At 44.7% G+C, this 22,062-nt stretch overlaps 1 protein-coding gene and 1 long non-coding RNA gene across 6 annotated transcripts in view; one reads left to right on the top strand and one right to left on the bottom strand.

Annotated features, from left to right (window-relative positions):
* The window catches only part of Satb2 (SATB homeobox 2), a 171,280-nt gene extending 149,510 nt beyond the window's left edge, over positions 1-21,770 (top strand). For all 5 annotated transcript variants that reach the window (XM_085684235.2, XM_085684232.2, XM_087902398.1 and 2 more), the window contains one exon: positions 18,515-21,770. In XM_085684235.2, coding sequence (XP_085540361.1) covers positions 18,515-18,976 — 462 coding nt within the window. In that variant the 3' untranslated portion in view covers positions 18,977-21,770. The remainder of the gene's footprint in view (positions 1-18,514) is intronic.
* Positions 4,269-6,440, bottom strand: LOC146889404 (uncharacterized). Its single transcript, XR_015000133.2, has 2 exons — positions 6,222-6,440; positions 4,269-4,633 (listed from the first exon to the last, which is right to left on the bottom strand). It is a non-coding gene; the product is annotated as an uncharacterized LOC146889404 (long non-coding RNA).
* Positions 21,771-22,062: the final 292 nt, after the last annotated feature.

The raw sequence follows: 22,062 nt of genomic DNA, 5'->3' as shown, positions 1-22,062 counted from the left end.
ATTCGTGCCTTTATTTTTAATAGTGTTATTATTTTTTATTGAGCTCTACATTTTTCTCTGCTCCCCTACCTTCCTCTCCCCTCCCCTTCTACTCTCTCCCATGGTCCCCATGCTCCTAGTTCACTCAGGAGATCTTGTCTTTTTCTACTACCCGTGTAGATTAGATCCATGTATGTCTCTCTTAGGGTCCTCTTCGTTGTCTAGGTTCTCTGGGATTGTGAATTATAGGCTTGGTTTTCTTTGCTTTATGTCTAAAAGCCACTTCTGAGTGAGTACATTATACTTGCCTTTCTGGGTCTGGGTTACCTCACTCAATATGTTGTTTTCTAGATCCATCCATTTGCCTGCAAATTTAAATTTGTCAAACACCATGTTGATGTATTTTTTTAAAGTCAATTGTTTCTGAAACCGAGTGACATCAGAAACCAGGATTTCAGAGGCCGCTGATGTAAATAGCAGTGGTTTTTACTTATTTCTCATTTTCAGGGTTTCTCTGTGTCTGTCTGATGCAGTGTAAAAGTCTTACCTGCGTTTCTACTTGTGTTCATTGCGCAGAATCACGCCACACAAGGAGCCCATAGCCTGCCAGTTCCAAGCATCCAGAAACGTAGAAAACGGGAGCAAATTATCCAAGCACAAATGCTCTTTTAGATAAGACAAACTGAGCTCAGACTGTGTACTTCAAAACGAGGCGTAGGCTATTTGTTTTAAAGTCCCGCGCACACCTGAAGCTGAAAGCACTCAGAACTCAGGCAGACAAACACTGTGGCCCTGGAGAGGCCTTCTTGCTTCTGTTGTGAGTTGAGTGAATGAATCATGACAGTGAGCGTGGGTCATACACACACAGCATCCACAACCCAAACTGGGTGTCGGGCCCCCCCCCCCCCGTCGTGTGAGATGGGCCACATGGAGCTGAGGCTGACCTCACGCTCACCGTGTAGCTGAGGCTTACCTTGTAGTCTGTGTCCCCTGCCTCTACCGCCCAGGTGCTGGGCTACATGTGTGCATCGCCATGCGTGACTCCCGGTAATTTTTTCAATACAACACTTTCCTGAACACTATTTTTTTTTTTTTGGTGGGGTGGTGGAGCAGTTATTATACTTAAAGTATAGCACACACTTAAAGAGAGTGGGAGGAGTGGGGTGTGCCCATCTGAGCCTTCCAGCATAGGTACAGTTTCAAGATACATGTGTGAGAGAAATCTACATCTGAGTACTTTGGGATCCAAAGCCTCCAATGAGAGGGAGGCTACATTAGTGAACAGCTGAGTGTGGTTAACATGCTCATTCCCTTTGGAATGAAAAGAGATGCGGGATTCACTGCTTCTTTGGCTTGTGAAACATAATCCAAATCAAACGTCCCATCCTGTCCTATTAGCTGACGATTCTTTGATGTGTCTTGGTATCAGATGGACTGATGAGCCAGGCCAGGAGTTTTCGGGTTCCTTGATTGGCAAGATGGCGGTCTATGCGTTCCGCCTTCCTGGAGCAGAGCTGGAACTGGGCTAGCGGTGGCCCGAACTCCCGCTGTCTCTGTGTGCTTGCCCAAGTGGGGCAGAGGAATGCATTGCACCACATGAACACGCATTGCCCTCGGTACTCTGCCTTGCCCACATACAGAACGTGTCTGTAATCAGTTCTTGCTCTATGGCATATTCATCTGCTCTTGAAGCCTTTCAAAGCCTCCTCTGAAGCATCTCGGCCCAGATGGAAATGCACAGTCCCCTTCGAAGTTCCAGAGCTACAGAGACACAGACCAGACATCTGATATTAATAAATAGCTTGGGTGTGTGGGGGGGATTAGACATCAGATTATTTATTTAGAAAGTTGAAAGTCTGCATTTGTGATGATTCTTCTGTTCTGGAAAGGAAGTAGGTGCTGGGGTTAGGGTTTTGCTTCTTTCTCCTTCTCATCCTCACATTTCCCCCTCAGCCCCTTTCTCATGGTTCGAATTAAAGTCTAAAGTCAGCCTGCAAGGCTGTGTATATAGCGGCAAGGATGTGGTAAATCACAGCGTGGTTTGCGATCTCAGACATGGCGGTGTCAGAGACGGAAGACCAAAGGCGAGCCCTCGGCTTCCAATGGGCTTCCTTGAAATCCCTCACCCTTGTAGTATCAGCTTGGAGAACAGCTTATCGTGGGTAATTACACTTTTACACCCAGTAGAGAAAATCATTTTGACACACACGTAGTAGTTTCCAGCCGGACCAGCTTCTCAATCTTTTACAGCTTTCATGCATTAAGGCTTCCTTTTGTTGTTGTTGTTGGCTTTGTTTTGTTTTAAAAATACTATCATTAATAATAGGTTTGCTCTATGATCGGTCTCCAAGTGGAAGACACCAAAGAAGACCCGCTTCCCTAGTGCCCCAAGTCAAACATCTGCTGCCTTTGCAGAACGTGGCCGTCCTCATGGTTTTTATGGCAACCAAATTTTCATGCAGATCTCTAAAAGCTTTGGTCGTTCTTTTTTTTTTTTTTAAGTTTATTGCGGTAGTTAATAGAATAAATCGTGTTTGGGGAAGTCACTGAAAATTAACAATAATAACAATAATAATTAAAAAATAGGGGAAAGAACCAGAGGAGAAATACTGCCCATTGATTTCTTTGCCCCTGCTCTCCGGCGAAGAGAATTTGGACCAGCCAGTCCCAAAGGCAAGTGGACTTCCTTCCTGCTCCGCTGACCCCCGTTACCTGCAATGAAGTTCTAGGGGGCAGAAAAAGACGGGGCGGGGAAGGGGGGGCAGTTCGTCCTCTTTCCTTAACCCCTTCTGATCAGGCACAGTGTTTCACTTTGCAAATGAAACGGACTCCCCCGAGGCCATTGAAACTTTAATAATGCCCAATAAATAAAATCATATCTAATAACTCAAGGCTCCCAGTTGACGCCTCCGTCCTCCAGACGTGCGCCCAACTGCAGAAGCATAAATACTCGCAGGCTTTCAAAGCCCGGCTTCTCTTTGCTAAATAAACTTGGCCGGCTTTAAATTCCTCTGTGTACAGTCATTAATACAATCCACTGTGACAGCATTTAATTAAAGTGCTTTTCCCTATTAAGTTCATTAAAAGCCCCCTCATCCCCCCCAATATAGGACTGCTTTCCAGATGCTGAGAGGCACAAGGGCTGTCAGGCTCCTTTTGAAGAACTTCTCGTTTCTCTTTGTAAATTGTTTATTATGCTCTCTTTAGGAACTCTTAAATAGGACTTAGATAGGAAGGCGGGCTCCAGGACACAGTCTCTGTCCCTCCAGCAATCTCTCAGAAAACGAATGTTAGTTTAATGCATGGGGATAAGCGTCTATGTATTTCTCCCAGGCTGAGGGACACTTCCAGGCATTTAAGGTAGGATAAGGAAGTTACAGTGTCCACGCTGGGGTTGAGGAATTTGCACTGGTTCTAAACAAGGCGCTCGGCTTGGGTAGATTTGCCCGCAGATTCGGGGAGAGCGGGCGTAGCTGTCCAGTATTAATAGATTATTGACAATTTAATGTCTTGGCACCTACTTAGCCCATGAAGTATAATAACCAGGAAGCTGTGTGATATGAAAGCAGTCAATAGTATTTTCAATCAAAACCTTTCAGTTAATTGCTGGTTGACCTTAGAGATTTCCTTTAGGCCATGCCGTTCTTAGTCCAGCGCGACAGGGCCGTATTGATTTGTGCGGTTTTATTCAGAGATGATTATTTAATGCCCATTGCTGAGTACACATGGTAAATTGTGCTTCCCCTGCGGCTGCCACCTGACTCGCCTCTTGGCCATGCTCTGGGCCGACATTCTCTCTGCCAGCTCCACTTTTAAAATATTTCACTAAATTTGTTCTCAGAACTAGGAAGTTGGGGTACCTGAAGTCACACATGATCAAGCGTGTTAATATGATGATAGCATTTTGATGACATTTGGAATCGTAATTCTGGTAGAGACCCTGATGAGGCTAAGAACTGTTTTCTCGGTGAAGGTACCGCACAACACCTTGCAGGTATGGCACCTTAAGGTTATGGTTATTCTTTGATGCCGCCCCAATGCCTTATGGTCTCTATGGATATGTGAGGTGGTTCTTATTTGGTTTCTAGACCTTCTATGTTTAGCTTCTGTGATTTATTTATTTAGCTCCAGTTGAATATTAAAAAAAACTCAGATTTTGATAAAAAATAAATAAGCTGCAAAGCAGTAAGGAGTTGACTTTGAACCATTTGCTCTCTCTGAAGCCTGTGCTATTGAAGCTAGAGAGACCGAGTGAAAGGGAGGCAAAAAAAAAATACACATACTTGGGATTGATTCTGTTACTTTTCCTCTTTATTCTTCATTCAGATGAACTTCATTCATTTCTACTCTAAGGAAAACCACGCTGACATTTTGTATTTGCTTTGAAGAAGACACTAGGTGTTTCTCCACAGCATCTTCTAGGCAGATAGCATTCTCCTAAATCTAAGTCAGGGGCCAGCGCCATCTCAGGAGGCTGCCAGGACACAGAGGCTTCATTAGAAACATTTGTAAGCATTCGTGGGTTCTCTCTGGGTCCAAGATTCCCTTTCTCTGTCTTCCATGGATTCTCCAGGTTTCATCTGCCGCCTGCTGTTTTGCCTGCAGCAACTTTTCTGGTCATCGCAGCTGCCTGCTGCAGGCCTTTTGAGATCTGCTGAAAATACAAATGTTTTTGCAGTATGAAGAGGGATAGAGAGACAAAAAAAAGCAAGTAAACATGTCAGTTTTAGTGCCCAACAACAGTAACAACCTAAGTGTTTGTCTCCTGGGTGTCAGTCACTTCCAATCAAAGGATGTGTGCGACATAGCCAGCTATCTAGCATTGCATGCATGAGTAAGTCACTACCATAGACAGCCATCTAATATTGCGTTCATGCAGCAAGTTACAGCCATAGACAGCTATGTAATATTTGTACACGCAGTAAGTCACTATCGTAGATAACTATTTAGTATTGCGTGCTTGCAGTAAGTCACTACCATAGATACCTATGTAGTATTGCGTGCATGTAGTAAGTCACTACCATAGATAGCGATCTAGTATTGCATGCATGCAATAAGTCACTACCATAGATAGCTATCTATTATTGCGTGCATGCAGTAAGTCACTACCATAGATACCTATGTAGTATTGCGTGCATGTAGTAAGTCACTACCAAAGATAGCGATCCAGTATTGCATGCATGCGGTAAGTCACTCCCAACTATTCTGATTCAGCTCCCTTGAGGAAGCATACACTCTTTCGCTAAGGTCGTGGTCTTCCTATTATTTTTATCTTGAAGCTATTGGATGTCTTTTAAATTTTAATAAGAATTTCAGTTTATTGAATGTGACAGTTCCTGCCACAGAAGCACTCTGGGCATTTTTATGATAAATTTTACGTTTCAACTATTTACCGAAGGCACTGCCTTGTCCTGTGAAGTCATTAGTAGTCAACAACAGGTGACTGCACCACAGCAGATAAATACAGAGAAAACCACACAGCAGACAGTGTCAGTCAATGTCCTAAAACTGTGGGGAGAGGACCCAGAGGATCCCAAAAAGGAACCACGCGGGGTCTCTCTCAGGAGCTTCCCAGGGAGTCACAACGAAGCTAAGACTGAAGAGTAGGAGGTTCTGCCCGCAGGAGTCTGATTGGTATATAATCGACAAGGCAGGGACTGAGGAGCAAGAATAGGGTGGAGGGACAAACGACAGTCAGGTGACGGTTTTCTTGGCCACTCAGGAGACTTTGACCTGACTGAAGGCCGCTGAAGGCCTTTGGCAAGATGTTCTGTACGCTGGAGCTCATTCAGGCAAGAGGGTATAAAGCTCTAAGTGACATCAATAAGAGTATCTAGAGAGAGGAGACCTTCCTCCAAGAGCTCCCTAAGAGGGAATCCCCTTCAGCACGTGGGAAGAGCAAGATGTCGACTCTAGATGAGGGAATCCGTCGCTGAGAACTCTATGCTCTTGGCTGGAGCCAACATGGGGGTTGGTCTTGGGACACCAATCCTGAGTGTTAATGATTAATTCCCCACTAAGGCCACTTGTAAGTATAGTTGTTTTGTACCGAGTTCTCAGCTATTCAATTAAATCCACCCTTAAGCAAATTCGCATTTGAAAGTATAATCACTCGACAGTTGCCGCTTATAGGGATGACTGGGGGCGTGGGGTAAGCCAATAGGCTCCAGAGAGCCAAGGCCGCGTGGCGGGTAGACAAAGTGGACTTGTGTGGATTCGAGGAGATAAGGATGCTGACTTACTGGCCTCATGGGAACAGCATAGTCCTCCACAGCTTAGAGACTAGAGTCTTTCTTGTGGGAAAAAGAACCTCTAATCCGGTTACTTTGCCCTAGGGAATTAAGAGACTGAGGATTTTCTTGCCGGTCACCATTCCGGGAGAAGGAGATTGGCTTTCTTGTCTCATTTTTCATGGCCAAGTAGGAGTGCCCAGTCCTTCCAGATCTCCATCTTTCACTAGGTGTTCTGGCACAAAGTTGCTAGGCAAGAATCTCCTCTTAACTAGCTTCAGTTAGTGTAATCATTAACATGGAGGATGGCAAAGTGAATATCCCTATCGTGAAGCTGTTTAGCATTGAGAAAGGGTACCCCAGAACTGACAGCCCATGAACCTGTGGGAAGCCTTACCCCACACTGTTTAATCTCCTCATACTCTTCTTTTGAAAGGAAAAAGCAAGGAGCTCTGCCTTGATGAAATGAGAAAGATGAATGCTGAGAAGTAACCCGTGTTTGATGAGTGCTCTTTGGACCCCCTTTAAGCACTAAGCCACCAGGAATCTTGGCTCAGGGACCTCTTCCTCATGGTCCGAGGAACAGCCCTGCTCAGAACATTTGATTCTCTACTCAGCCCGGTCTTCAGAGTCTAATAAGCGGTGATATCTCGGTGGTGTGGCAGTGCTAGAGCTTTGTCCCTCAACGGAGCCGCTGGTTACAGCCAGATGCCTTCCCTTTGCTTTCTATAAAAGGCATGGTCCTGCTTTCATGTGTTTGATCCACACAGTGCCGTTCCCCCGAGTCCTGTTATTAAGTGGTTACATCCAGAAAGCAGAAATATGCTGAGGTCATATATTGTTGGTGAACATCTAATACTTTCAGTAACCATAACTTTCAGATGGTGCTGCCTTCAGAGCGGCTGGACTGTAAAAAAAAAAAAAAAAAAACTATACAGAAAATCTGGCGCATTCCAGGTCCTGCCCAGGCCTCAGTCGCATAGATAACCCACCTCGGCCCCTTACCCCCCCAAAAAGGAACCAAATGCACTCAGAACTCTTCTCAGATAATTCACGCCCTCTGCCTTAACCACGTCACTGACGTTGGCCGGTGCCACCGCTGTTTCGTTATTTAGTAAAACCCGAGTTCAGAGTTGGCAGATCCCGGGCGTGGATGAGGTTGTTTTCATTCCCATCACACTTTGACTTCTTGAGAATTATTGAGCCAGCTGGATTAACTGCTTCAGGGTTCCGGTGACCGTTTTAACCTGGAACCTTAGCGCGGGCTTTTCTCTTGGCCTTTGACCATCCGGGAGACATTATGGTTTCCAGGCTGTTTCTTTGAATGCTGTTTGAATTCCTGCTACTCAACTCATCCTAACCTTTCACCCTTCTAGTCTGTGACTCTGGTTATCTTTAACCCAAGAACTTCTCTCCTGTGGGCTGGGACGAAAACCACCCTTGCCCAGTTACACCAGTGAAGCAAGACATGTTGACTTAACAACCATGTTCACAGAGTAACTGTCAGTCATTCCCGTGATTCTCTTTCCTGTTTTAACACAAATGTGAGATCTGTGTAGTGTACTAACACTGCCTGTGTCTTGCACCTGGTCTTCAAAAGACAGGCTTCTTTTTCCCATGACTGTGTAGGCCAAGCTCTGTCCTCTAAGAAGACACGATGGAGGTATGTGAGAATAGAGAGAAAGGGAAAGAGGTCACTTGGTGGGCATCGGAGACTGCTAAGTGGTCTGTCTTCCTCTTAGGTGTAAGGATACACTGTCGTGGTCTAGAACATCCTAAAAAATCTCATTTTGCTTAATCCTTGTCAGATTCTATTTGCCGTGTTCAGGGGAGAATCCTTAGTTATAGTATCCCTAAACAATGAGCAAACTTGAATCTCAGATGATGCTGATAAGGGGAAAAGAGCTTCCATTAGATACCACGTGTGGCCCGTGCTTTGTGCTTCTTTATATCTAACTGGGAAAAGGATCCTCTCTGCCCTATTTGACTTTATGTGTATGGATGTTTCCCTCCATGTACATATGTGCATCCTGTGCACACCTGGTACCGGCAGAGGTCAGGAAAAGAGGCCTCAGATCCCCTGGAGCTGGGTACAGATAGTCGCGACTCTTCACATTGGTGCGAGGAACTGAGCCATCTACTCTAGAAGAGGAGAGCCAGTGCCCTTAACTGCCTGAGCCATTCATCTCTCTAGACCCCTTTGCCTGTTTGTTCTGATTTTTTTTTCTTGGTATCACTATGCCAGAGACATAGACAAACACATCTCTGTCTTTCCACAACATCAGAATGTATTGAATGGCAATAACTACATCAAGTGTAACCATTTTAACAATGCCAGTTTGTCATACTGTCCTGTTGACTCTCCTATCCCGGCTGGGGTGAATGCAGGTTTTTAAAAATTGTTGTTCCAATTGTAATTATCCATATTAACTTGCGTTCTGTGGCACAGGATGCATAGCAAGTGCATCTATAGGCCTATTTGCATTTGCAAAATGAATCCAAATCAAAGAGGCTTCACTGACTCAATGGAATAAAAAAAAAAACTATTTGCAAACTGGAATCTCCAAGGACAAGGCAGAACCTGAAAAATAGAACCCACTGTTTTATGCAACCTGGAGTCTTCTAGAAGAAGTCTTGGCCTAATCTCAACGCTTGGTGGCCTTTTCACTGAGATATGGTTATTCATCTCAACCCTGCCGCTTTTACTGTATCAGCTCACCAACTGCATGAAGGAAGTAGTCCCTAGACCCCCTCTTAGGTAGTCACAGATTCTGGCCCTTCCTAAAATCATTATTAATAACTGCAACATATTTGTTTTACCCCCAGCTATACCACGCTGTCGGTATCGTTGTTCTCAATTTATTACCGAAGAGGAAAGGCTACAAGCCCAAGGCTTTACTTTTAAGATCCGTGCTTCCTCCAGCACCCGAGTTTATTTTAGCGGATTATTGTGTCATGGCATTGTTATGCTTTTATCTTTGACCCAAGTGTTTATTTTGAGAAACAATTATTAAGCTGCATTAAAAACATACACAGCCTTCCCATAGTGTCTTGGTTACAATATTACAGGAATCCCTGGCTAAGACTCGAGGATATTGAACATGGATTTCCATGTCGGATGCCCTATCATTTTGCTCGTTCGTATTGATTTCTTTTGACATGGTCTTCTTTTATTGAGCTTCGCTCTGGTTTTTTTTTCTTATTTTTTTTATTTTTAAATCCCCTTCCTATAGCCGTATGTGCTAAGCGCAATTGTAAAAAGAAAACCAGCTTATATTAAACCTGCCTGGAGTCAAAATGTAATCCAGCACCTGTAGCCCGCAATTTGTCTTCCGCCTCACAGATGTGCTTTTTTAATAACGTATTTCCGGAGTTTTGACCTTAGGATACTGTAGAACAACCCCCGCCCCCCCCCAAAAATAGCAGAACTAAACCATAGTTTTAAAGAAGCCTTTATAATGTTAGGCTGTGAAATTATAGCCGTAAGAGCCAACTCAAGTAACATCATGTGAAGTTAGAAATAGGGCTGAGTTGTGAAGACTATGTTTTGCCTGTGAAAATGTCTCTGAGTGATAAAGTCAAGAGGCAAATCACGAAGTGCGTGTAATTTCCCTACATCCCTGCTCTGGGGCCTTAGATCATTTGACTCAAGCAAGGAGGCTTCCAACTGTAGCATCTATTTTGAATTTTCTAGCAAAGAGCTTGGCGATCATTAGGGAGGGGCAGGGCTCTCTTTCCAATGTGATCCAAATAGTTTGGAAGTTTTCAAACGTTTTTGTCCCTGTGATCTGTTGTCATTTTTGTAACTGATGATCTCAGTAATAATATAATGTATATCAGTATTACCCTATTAGTGATTGATTTTTAGACCTAACTGTTTGCTGAGTGTTAAATAATTATACATGATATATGGAGATATGTAAAGGATATGTTCTGTGGAAAATACCTTGCTAAAACCTAACATACCAGCCTTTTATATACACTTAAAGATATTTCAGTGTCTATTTTAATGCAAGGCAATTAGGTTGTCATAATTGCCTCTGCGATTAATGCAGTATGTGTTTGAAGTCTGGTAAAGAAAATCGTGCTTTAGGAAGATGTGTGATTAGGCTAGCAAGAGACATTTCAACAAGCATTACAGATAATTGTGAAATTCTTTGATGCTTTAGCAAGGCTTTGAAAGTGACGGTATTTTGAAGGTTATTGGCAAAATGGAATTGACTCAACATATTGGTGACTATTTCATTTTCTTAACTTAATTCATTGGTCTCCACTTAACTTTGAATGGATCTTTTACCATTTGATAACTTTGTAGCATTATGTATGAGTTTGAAAATATGTGTTGGCCCATTTATGTAGATCTTATAAATGTTGAATCTTCTTTATATATATATTTTTAAAAAGCACCTTTTAAACCACTACCAATTATCACGAGGAAGGTGTTGATGTATTAGGATGTTGATAAACTCACTGTCGCTCTTCAAAATTCTAATTTTTACCTAAAAGGTCCAGTCTTACCATCAGAGGTAAAGACTGACAGAGACTTTATTTTAAAGCGACAGGTTTAGCTTCATTCTGTGTTTATGTGTGCACAAGGAAAGGTTAGTTAACATTGGATACCTCCCTGCCCCTCAGATAGTCTCTCTACATCCAAGACCAGGCTGGCCTTGAACTCACAGAGACCTGCCTGCTTCTCCTTTCCAAGTGCTGGGATTTAAAGGCCTGAAGCTGGGTCTACTTCAGTTTTGTGAGACAGAGTTTCTCACTGAAACCACTGTTTCTGCTAGAGTAGCTGGTTGGCAAGCTCCTGGGACCCGCCCCCTCGCCTAGTACAGCTGGGTCTCCTGCTGGGCGCCACCACACCTGGCTTTTACATGGGCGCTGGGGATCCGAACTCAGTCCTCAACTTATCCAGCAAACAGTATACCCACCAAGCCATTTCCCGAGCCCCCCCACTTCAATTTTTAAGGAGCTATGTATCCGAATCTGACTCATCACAGGTTCGCTGTTAGTTGTTCCTTCATGGTATTCCATGGCAGAGAGCTTCTGAGTCCCAATGCAAGCGTTCCCTTCTGAGAATAATGTGGGCAAAGTCTTCTTCAAGACGACCATATGACGTCGTTGTCGCTGAAGAGTTTCTTGCCAGCGTTCTCATTCCCCTGCACAGAACACTAAAGAGAAATATATGCTCAAGCGTTGAGATTTAATACTGAGTAGAGTTTCATGGCTCAGTCAAGACGATTCTCACACAGAGCGGTGCGCTTGCAGACGTGAGCTGGAAGCCGCTGTGAGTTCAGTCTGATGTCACCACCCTGACTACCACGGGCCACATTGCCCCCTCTCTGCTTTCATGCCATTGGTGGAAAGTTCAGCACCATCGGAACACGTGAGTGACGTCTCAGCTTTTGGCTGCAAGGTAGTTTTGACGCCATGGGTGTCTTAATGCAGCACAGGGCTTTTGCAAGAGGCCTGTGGATATGGCTTTGAGAACCATTAATGAGGACTGTTGCCCCGACAGTCCACGTGACTTGTGTAAGTGGGAGACAGGAAGATACTGATTCAGATGGGGTTCCAAGGTTACATTCTGTGTGGCAAACACTCCAGAGGGAATGTCCATGTGCCAGGTGCCATGGTAAGAATGTGAAGTCTGTGATAAAAGAAGAGAAGTTACCAGCATGTTGTCTCCTGTCCATCTGTAGCCTTCAGGTGAAAGGGCCAGCTACAGAAATTGATGTTTTTAAAATAATAAACACATTGCTAGAAAAAAATGCACGAGGCATTTCGTTTTGATCTTAAAGTCTTCTTCACATTTTAAAAGGGAATTGCTTGGAGCTAGAGAGATGACTCAGCAGTTGTGAGCAGATACTGCTCTTCCAGGTGACCCAGATTTGATGTCCAGCACCCACACTGGCCAGCGCATAGCTGCCTGTAAGTCCAGCTCCAGGGGTCGCCTCTGCCCTCTCTGGGCACCTGCATTCACATGCACATCTTCACTATGCATATGCGCAAAGTGAATAAAAATAACAAACCCTTTGAAATGAAAACTGCTCATAATAAACGCTTTATTTATGATCAGATCGCTGCCAGGTACTTCATACGTATGATCTTACTTAGTCTTTTCTTCTTAATACTGCGAGAAAAGATCTTCTGGGACGTCGAACACGGAGGCTCAGAGAATAGCTTGCTTCAGAGTTTCAAGGCTACTAACCAGTGGAACTTGTTGGAGTAGGCACTGACTTGAAACCAGAACTTCATTAACCCCCAAAATTTCTGTTTGAAGCTTCTGCACAGCTGGATTTTAGGGGTTATCAGGTGTCCTGGAACTTTTTTGAGAAAAGAGAAATAGTCACAGAATTAGTTCATTAATGTTTATTAAGTCATTAACATTCTGGGCTCAGATGGGTACCAGAAGCAAATCCCAAACACGTGGTGCCGGAGTCTTTATTTACTCCATGTAGCTTTGCTAAAAAGGGATTTATAGCAAGCAGAGAGTCACTGGTGCACAGCAGAGACAGTGGCAAAGCCAGAAGTGGAGACCAGAGGATGTGGGACTGGCTCAGAGCACCCACCGGGATCTAGGCGTGAGATGCTCAGTCCAGAGGCTGCGGCCCAATAGGTGAGCTACAAAAGTAATCATCGACTCCCTTTTTTTATGATCAACGTTAGGTGTTTTCCCTGCTGAACTTTTGAGCTAAAACGAATAGTCTCTACTACTGGTTTTGAGGGGGTGGAGGGAAACTTGCCACCAAGTTTATCGAAACCTCAATTCCATGACGTTTTATATATAGTAACGGTTAAAAATAATAGCATACAATCATTCTTCTGTTGGGTATGCGTCAGTGGGTTGATGCCAGAGGCCTTGCAACCAATTGTTCTTATTGGTAAATGGACGTCTCTTGGAGTTTCTGATGCAGGGATGCTGTCCTTTTCTGACCAAGTAGCTCATGTTTCCTTGGCGGAGATGGGGCAAAGGGAGTAAAAGATATCTTGACTCTAATACCAAATGGATATGGACAAAAGTACTTTCTCCGTGTCGTCTTCGCCTGCTTCTGTGTTTTCTGCTCTGAGCAAGGCCCCACTTCTGTGGGTGCATCTCGCCCTAGAGAGCCACACGCGGCCACCTGGGGAGCTGCTTAACCGGCTACCACGCTCCCATGCTCCCATCATTCCCCTCCCACCACCTCCTTAATAATTTCTCATCTTCTCTATATAAAAACGACCGCAAAGGCTTGGCTTATTATACGTAATCCAGCTCACCCCCATAATGATACAGTGAATTATATACTTTCCTAAACTTAATCATTCAAGATCTAACTTCCTTCCCTGCAGGCCAGGACCATTATATTTTACACATGGCTCCCAGCTGGTTTTCATTGAGGCCTTCAGAATCTAGTTGAGCGCAGAGAGCTTTAAGAGGAGCGCTTTATCTCTCTTGGCCGGCTTTTGTCATGGTACCGTGAGCTCCTTCTGTTTTCCACGCTTTTAGCTTTGAGGCAGAGAGGCAACATGCGTCGTCCGTATTGTAACTCTGCTTTGGAACTGGTCAAGGAACTTTCTGGCTTTATTGAGGAGTTGGCCTTCCTTTTCAACGTTATTTAGGGCATTTCTTCCTACATTGTGATCTTCGTGTCCATCCGTGTATGCTTGGGTCATGTTTCCGCCCAGAGAGCTTTCAGAAAATAAGTAAAAAAAGAATTCATCAGGGTTGGCACTTCCAATTCATTTGTGTCCTGCCCACACCTTATTTATTTACCAACCCTTAATAGCTGGATCTAGACCTCCTTATTGAAAGCCCACCTGAATTAATAGGGCCAGTCATTTAGCAGATAACCCCAAAAGTATTTGATGAAGGAATGGGCTTTTTTCTCTGTCACCTCAAGGCCAGTTGTTTCAAACACAATTCCTTTTAGGTATGGCAAATGCCCTAGCTAAAGAAGGCAGCCATCCGTTCAACGTAAATACTATTCCTCTGAGGACATTGCTGGCCATTTTATATTAATATTCCTGTTTGGGATCCTTTGGTGGGGATCCAGTAACACATTATAAGCTGAGTATTTTGGATTTGGCATACAGGCGTACAGGTATTTGCCCTTCTGTCTTTCAGCGGTAGCCCTTACGGCTGGAGCTCTGCATTTGGCTAGAGTCGATTGTATGATCGCAGGTCTCTCGAGGGTGTGGCATCACCCCGGTGATAGAATGACACCACGCTCCAGCCCTGGCTCCATCTCGCCCTGTTGTCACTGCTTTGTCAGCACAGGGCTGCCCACCAGTATCTTCTGGGAGTGTGGAGGTGCCGCCTGCCTCTGCCTCCTGTCTGCTGGGATGACCAGTGTGCGAAGCTGCTGCAGGCTTTCTTACTCTGTGTGTCCTTTGCTTTTTTTTCATGACCCTCCCATAAGTCGAATCTTGAAATCTGTCTTTCTCCTCTGACTCCTTTCACCCAACAGGAAGTCTGTGGTGGTTCCCCATGGCGGGAGAGTTAGCCCGGCGTCTCTGTGGTGGGAGTTTGCTTTATGCCGTCTTATACTGGGGACACTTGCTTCTTTCTAGTTTGGGGGTTTTATGACTGAAGGTCCTATGGCATGCCTTCTAGAGGGCACTATATTCTTTCTGGCTTTAAACAGTGTGTGTGTGTGTGTGTGTGTGTGTGTGTGTGTGTGTGTGTGTGTGTGTGTGATTGTAGGTTTTAAGTGACAGTAGATGTTACCAACTAGCCAGGACAAGGATGACACTGTCAGGCCAACTCAGAAGAAGGGAAGCTCCTGGGGCCTCACGCCTACATAAAGAACTAAAGGCCACCAAGGCATGGGAGTGAGAGAGAACGCGTCTTCCCTAGGAGAACAGAATACCAGTGTTAAATGGTCAGCCCCCAAAAACCGGGGACACAAGTAGTAGTGTATAGGTTGAGTCAGATTGTATGTATCTGGGAACAAACACATCTCTCACCTGTATTTTTGACTGTTCTTTCCATATCTGTTAGAAGATGCTAGCATTGGTATGTAACTGACTGCATGCCTGTACCGTCATACCCACCAACCCACTCTTCTGTTTGACTTGATCAGAAACTGCGTTTCACTCCATGGGGAATTTTCAGTGCTAATATTTTCTCTTAGAAACATCTTTCTGGTCTATGATCGGCGAAGTACCTCAGAATCCAACTTTTTTCAACCTGGCATGCCCCTGCTCTCCTGACTTCCAGTTTAAAGGCGCATCCTACGATGCAGTCTGTTTCCGGTTGGTTCCTGGCCCAGATCACACCTTCGCGAGGAGTTGTAGGGTTGCGTTATCCATCTTAGAGCTGCCTGCAACCAAATGGGTGCTTTCTGTTACCATCGTTGTTGAGTTTTTCATGTCTGTCTTCTCTGTACATGTGTGTGACTGTGCTGTGGTCTAAGAAATGAGGGGGAGTATACTCCTACTGGTAGGGCCTAAGGAGAGCAAATGCCCTCATGCAGAAAGATTATAGTAACTTCAAAGTACAGTTTTGGAAAAATCTCTTTAAATCTACTCAGCGCACAATGGAAAGCCCCTTAAGAACCAATCTAATTATTCAATTAAATGGAACCGTTCTGCTGACTTTTACTACAGAAGGCGAGCGTAATTTAGAAAATGGGGCATTTTAATTCTCTTTTGTTTTCCAATTAGCACAGCGGCCCTAATAGGGACCACTCCTGCTTGAGCACATGGCCTGCCCGAGCACATTCTGTCCCTCATTCCGGTCCTCCTCACCAAAAGCTGCGCCCTCACCTGTTGGCACAGAGGCTCGCTTAACTGCCACGCTCACGCTGCCCACGTCGTGGGCCCTGAGCACATATCTTCCGGCCATCAAAGCCACCTCCGAGAGCTGTGGGAGCCCGCAAAGCGGCCTCGCTTTCCCTGGCGGGAATAATTAGGACTTTGGAGTAAGAGAACTCTCACTTTCTTTTTTTTGCTGATGCCAGCTTACCACATCAGACCACATGAGTTTGCTCTTAGTTGAAAGTGGTAAAGAAAACGCTAAGAACAGTGCCCTTAATTGGTCAGCGCTCTTTGGATGCTAGTCCACTGTTTTATAGCCCTTTGTTTTCGGTTTCTTTCTGCAACCAGCCACCCGCTTATTCCAGTCGGGAGCCTCATGATGTAGCCCAGGCTGGCCTTGAGTTTGTGACCCTTATTCTCAAAGCCTCCCGAGAGCTGATACAACTGTGGGCCCCCATGGGTGGCGTCTTTGCTGGCTTTGGCAGCTAGTGCTAGTTCTTCCAAAAGGCTTAAACCTTTTCTGTGGCGCCCATATTTTATCTCCTCTACTATTCATTCAACTCCATTTTAAAAAAAGCTGACGTTTTCATATTTGTGAGAAAGTATGCTTTTCCTCCTAGGCCTCTGGGACTGGAGCAAAGACCACAGTTTTTTTTTTCTCTCTAACTGCTCGGATGGAGGTGAATGTTGGTCCTAATAGTGGACCATGCGGCTAGTCCCTGTGGCGGGAGGAATGGTGATTGGAAGATACCATGTTTTTTTTTAATGTAACTCTCTCTCTCTCTCTCTCTCTCTCTCTCTCTCTCTCTCTCTCTCTCTCTATATATATATATATATATATATATATATATATAGATATATAGATAGATAGATAGATAGATATCTTGGGCTTGATTCTCTTTGGATTCTGGAAAATAGATAATTTGGAACCCTAATTTGGGAAAACATTTTATAAAACAATAGAAAATGATAAATGTGTGTTATTGTTTGAGTGAATGTGTTACTGTAGAGGCTCTTGAGAGGGTACAGGAGGTCGGGCACTCTCTGGGGATGGGAAGTACAGGCCTCAGCTCTGTACAAGGTCTCACCCATCTCAGCAGGGATGACTGCAGAGGCAGGCCAGCTTAGACCAGCTGCTGGTGATGCCCGGGGCTCCTCACTGAATGACATTCTCCCTTTAGGTCTTCATCAAGTCCTGCCCCAAGCCTGTGATGGGTACTGAGGAGGTGTCTTCAGACAGCCTCCGTGTATCGCTGTCTTTCTGTAGACATACCGATGTATTAATAAGTTTGTGCTGGGATAGGAAGTTGTTTCGTACAGTGAGGATGATGACGGGCAGGGTCAGAGTCCAGTCGCCCCCTTAAGGTTTTCTTTTATGGTTAAATGAACGTGTGGTGTAGGTAGAGATAGAAAAGAGGGATATTTGTGACAAAAGAAAAAGAGTGATTTGAAATTTAACAGCAAGCTAGTAAACCTTGCAATTAAACATTTTTTAAAAAAAAGAGAGAAATTTGGAGGGAAGCTCAAAATAGAGGGTTAATTAGCTTATAGCAATAGAAAAGCGCCCATCTAAATGTGTTTAACAGAGTCAATTAAAAGTTACAGCATACAGAAGTTATATCTTTAAATTACTTTGGAGATTTTCATGTATATTATTTGAAACAATTATATTTAAAGAGCAACAACTAAGAGAAGGTAAAGTTCTTCCTGATTCTGCAGAGGTTGTATTTTCTGTCCCAATGTGCCATCTGTGTCTCACAGAGTGGTAAGGGCAAGAGTAGCAATGATGACCCCGGACCGTCAGTTTGCACCAAGCTATGGATAGGCTGACCGGGAGCCCCTGGGTCAAATCCAGTCTTGGGCGGGTACAGCTGAGCTCATTCAGTTCTTGAGTGGCAGGAGCAGTGACTGTGGCCCCTGCTGTCAAGGTCCATCCTCCCTTCTGAACCCTGTCCTGTGTGCCCGCCGTACATCTGACATCTAAAGCGGCCACTTTCTTGATCTCTCTGCCACGTGTTGAGACGGTGGCTGAAAGACGTGTCTAGCTTGCCCGGCTAAGCAGAGGAGTGTAACATGGAACTGGGGAGCCTCTGTCGTGAGTGTACTGTTCAGATATGGTTAGAGGTGCAGATGGTCCAGAGCCAAGCCCTTCGATGCTCCGGATGACCTCAGCCAAGTGGCTTAATGCCTTAGTGCCTTACTGTCTAAACGCTGCTGTATGCAATTCATTTGATTTTTTTTTCTTTCTCTTTTGTTGTTTTTGAAACAAGATCTTGCTAGTCTAGGCTGGCATCAAACTTGAAGCGTAGCCCAAACTGAACACAGATTCATGGACACATCCCCGCCCGGGCTTCCCACCTTACCCAGCTCAAATGACTGTCATGAACCACACATGTAGATATGTGATTTCTACTTCCTCACAGGCGACTCCAATAGAAGTGCGGCCCTGTGCACGCGGCGTGTGTGTGCGCGCGGCATGTGCGAGGCAGCACCTGCTGCAGAGGTTTGGTGGCTTCGCAGACCTAAGGGCCCAGTCACACTAATGTTCTCCCCCTTCTGATCATCAGGTCCTCCATCGGCAGCAGTCCCAGCCGACCAAGGAGAGCACTCCTCCTAGAGAAGAAGCGCCCCCACCGCCCCCTCCCGCCGAAGACAGTTGCGCCAAAAAACCCCGCTCTCGCACCAAGATCTCCCTGGAAGCCCTGGGCATCCTGCAGAGCTTCATCCACGACGTGGGCCTCTACCCGGACCAGGAAGCCATCCACACCCTCTCGGCCCAGCTGGATCTCCCCAAGCACACGATCATCAAGTTCTTCCAGAACCAGAGGTACCACGTGAAGCATCACGGGAAGCTGAAGGAGCACCTGGGTTCCGCCGTGGACGTGGCGGAGTACAAGGACGAGGAGCTGCTGACCGAGTCGGAGGAGAACGACAGCGAGGAGGGCTCGGAGGAGATGTACAAGGTGGAGGGGGAGGAGGAGAACGCGGAGAAGAGCAAGGCGGCGCCCGCTGAAACCGACCAGAGATAATGTGAACTCCACCAGGCGAAGCAATATATGGGTCCAAGGACTTTTCTGTTTTCGTTTCTTTAAAAAAAAAATCCTCTTGGCTTTGTTTTTATTTGGTTTTGTTTTTATCGTCTGTTTTATTTTTCTTACCCGTAATGGCATTCCTCTGTCGCACAGGATCGCCTGTAGACTGAGTAAACTCAGTGGTTCTGAGTCAGGTGCCACCTTGGCAAAGACACCAAGTGTCAAACTCTGGCCATTGACTGGGCCGTAGTGATGCCAGTCATGGGAGACTCCGCCTTCATTCCCCTCGCTCTTATGGAAGAGACACCAGGCAACTTCCAGGACGGCAAGACCCACGAGATAAATGAAGGAGCTACGAGTGTGTGTATATGTATATGTATATATCTCTATATTTACATATATATATTAAAAATTGCATGGGACAGAGAACTTTCCGAAAGAATAGACTGTGAAATGAGTTCTAAAGAAAAGACTTGTTTATGTATAAAAAAAAAAATACCACTTCACAGTGAGTTGTTCTGGCTTTTTGAGAAACTGCGGCCTGCTCTCAGGGTGGGGTGACTATTTTTGAATTCCTATTTATTTTGTGTGTTTGTCCCTGATATATTTTTTTTAATTCTATGGCTTCCTATCTGGCAGCTTAATGGGTAATTTTTGAGGTATGTATTTAACAAAATAACACTGCCAAAACAAAAACAAAAAAAAGTAAAGAAGCGAGAGAAAGGCAAGAGAGTGAGCCAGAGGGAATCAGGGCCCATTAGTAACGACGCAGTACACATTTCTCCGGGAGAGTGATGCACACTTGCGTAGACTCCAGGACGTGAGCCGCCGCTTTCCGTTATCCAGCGCGACAGCGCTGTAGCGAGCAGATGCGTTCTGTGGAATTCATTCCGAGCCAAGTCCCGTGCAGAGGAAACTTGACCTTTAATCAGTGCAGTCTCGAAAGATGACATTTTGACATGGGACTTATGGAGTTCATGCTATGAGCCACATTTTATCATGAAGTTTATTTACCTGCTTGTGGCTTCAAATTTTAAAACTTTTAAGCCTGTTCATTTTAAATTGTTGGTTGTTACTGGTTTTTTTTCCTTTTTATTGTTTCTGGATTTTTTGTTTTTGTTTTAAAAAAAATAGAACATAGTTCAATGTAATGTTAAGTTAGAGAAAGACGTTTCTGCCCAGTTGGAGGGGCTTCCACTCCAATAAATCTCTACCCGGCCTCTCCCCCAAGTGTTTCTTCCTCCCCATTTCGGACCTTCCTCTTCTCCGTACACTTCCCATCCACTTTAGCCAAGCCTCTGCAGCCCCCCTGAGCTCTCACACGCTGCCTCCACGCCTTTCCCCCTGCCACGGCAGCCCTAACAGGAACCTGCTTTCCAGAACCTCTCTGCACCTCCAGGCAATAGAGTCAGTGAAGCGATCTCAGCAGAGTCACCCAGTCCTCGGAAAAGGAAATAACACCACCCCCGTGCCCCACATTGCGCTTACGTGACGTAAAGCGGAACTAACGCCGACCGGGCTGTCTTGTGGAATGAGCGTTAAAGCTGCGATCTACTACAGTTCGCCAGATCTCCTTCAGTTTCCTATTAGAAACAGTAGCATTACCTTCCAGTTCCACTGACAGCGATGGCCGGCGGGGACCTCCCGCTTTGGGGCTGGCCTCCGGAACCTACTTCAGGCTCGCGATGGCCGCCCAGCGGTCCCACGTGGTTGGATCTTGTCTTGTTTTGTTTTGTTTTTGAGTTGACTCCTCATGCAACCTTGTCAAAGACCTCATGCAATATCACTTTGAAATTTATTTTCTGTTTACTACACAAACATTGTAATATAACTGTTAATACTATTTATATATTTGAAAAGGTATAAGAGGTAGGAGTTTAAAAAAAATAAAAACCTCTATGTGTAGATATTAACTCAGAACTTACACTCTACAGGGAGAAGACACGTTGCAATACAAACTAACTCTGGCCGCTTAGTAACCTCTGGAGTTCTCAAAGGGACATTTTCCTGTACGTTTTCAAATAATGATGTTCAAAAAACAAAAACGGTTACCTTGACAAGAGCGTCATGTGTCTTTGCAAAAGGACGGCTGTGTTTGCAGTTGAGGCCTGGGCCCACCCTTCCCGTTTCTGTAGATGCTGCAGCTTTAATCAGAAAAGTCCACAGTTGCTGCTTCCCGATCTCCGAGTTACTCCCTCCAAATTGTCTTCTGACACCGTTGCTGACGTCACCCTGTACACGTCCTAGGCACCGATTTTTTTTTTTTTTCTTGCCAAGCTCTTACAGGTGGTTCATCGACCGATGGCATCCGCATTTGGTATCTTTTACACTTCAACCAAAAATTTATTAGGTATTTTTCAATGCTAAGTCTTGCCTTTTATTTTTTAATTTCACTGCCAGGTGTGCAGTGGTTCTAAGTGAATCTGTGGGCATTTTAGCCTGTGGTCTTGCCAGATCTTTGCGAATTACAATGCATATATGTCTATTTATTCAATATCTGTCATATAATATCTATTTGGAAAAAGAAACCTTCTCTTGTAGTGCCTCTTGACAAAGCACAATTTCCCGCCTTTTTTTTTTTGTGAAATGAAGAAAAAAAAAACAAATTGTGTTTTATTGCAGTATCAATAATGTGAATAAGGATTAAGATATTGTAAATGTTCTTTTTTTCCATGTAAATCAACTATCTTTGTTATCACTAAGTGATAATTAATTTTTAACTTATGTGCATTGTTAGGCTGTTAGAGTTTTTTGGTTGGTTGTTAAAATAAAACGCATTCAATAAACCCGACTTTGTTGGTCACATGCTTTCCTGGGCGTCACCCTTCCTTCCCATTTTTATTCTTCACTGGAACGGGACCTGGAGAATCTAAGAAAAATCTGTACCCTTCTTTTAGAAGGACGCCCGCGGTACCCACAATTGCAGATGTCTTGAGTTCTGTTGAGTGCATGGCTTTGATTGCACATGGGAATTGTGTGTGTCCCTCTGCATGTATAAACACATGCATGCTCCCACGCTGGCGTGGGCAGCCCCGAGAGTCATGTCTCCCATCTTCTTGTCGTACATAAGCACAATTCGAATG

This window comes from Myodes glareolus, chromosome 27, assembly GCF_982192425.1.
Source record: "Myodes glareolus chromosome 27, mMyoGla1.1, whole genome shotgun sequence".
Lineage (NCBI taxonomy): Eukaryota > Metazoa > Chordata > Mammalia > Rodentia > Cricetidae > Myodes > Myodes glareolus.
This window is presented reverse-complemented; position numbering and strand designations above follow the sequence as displayed.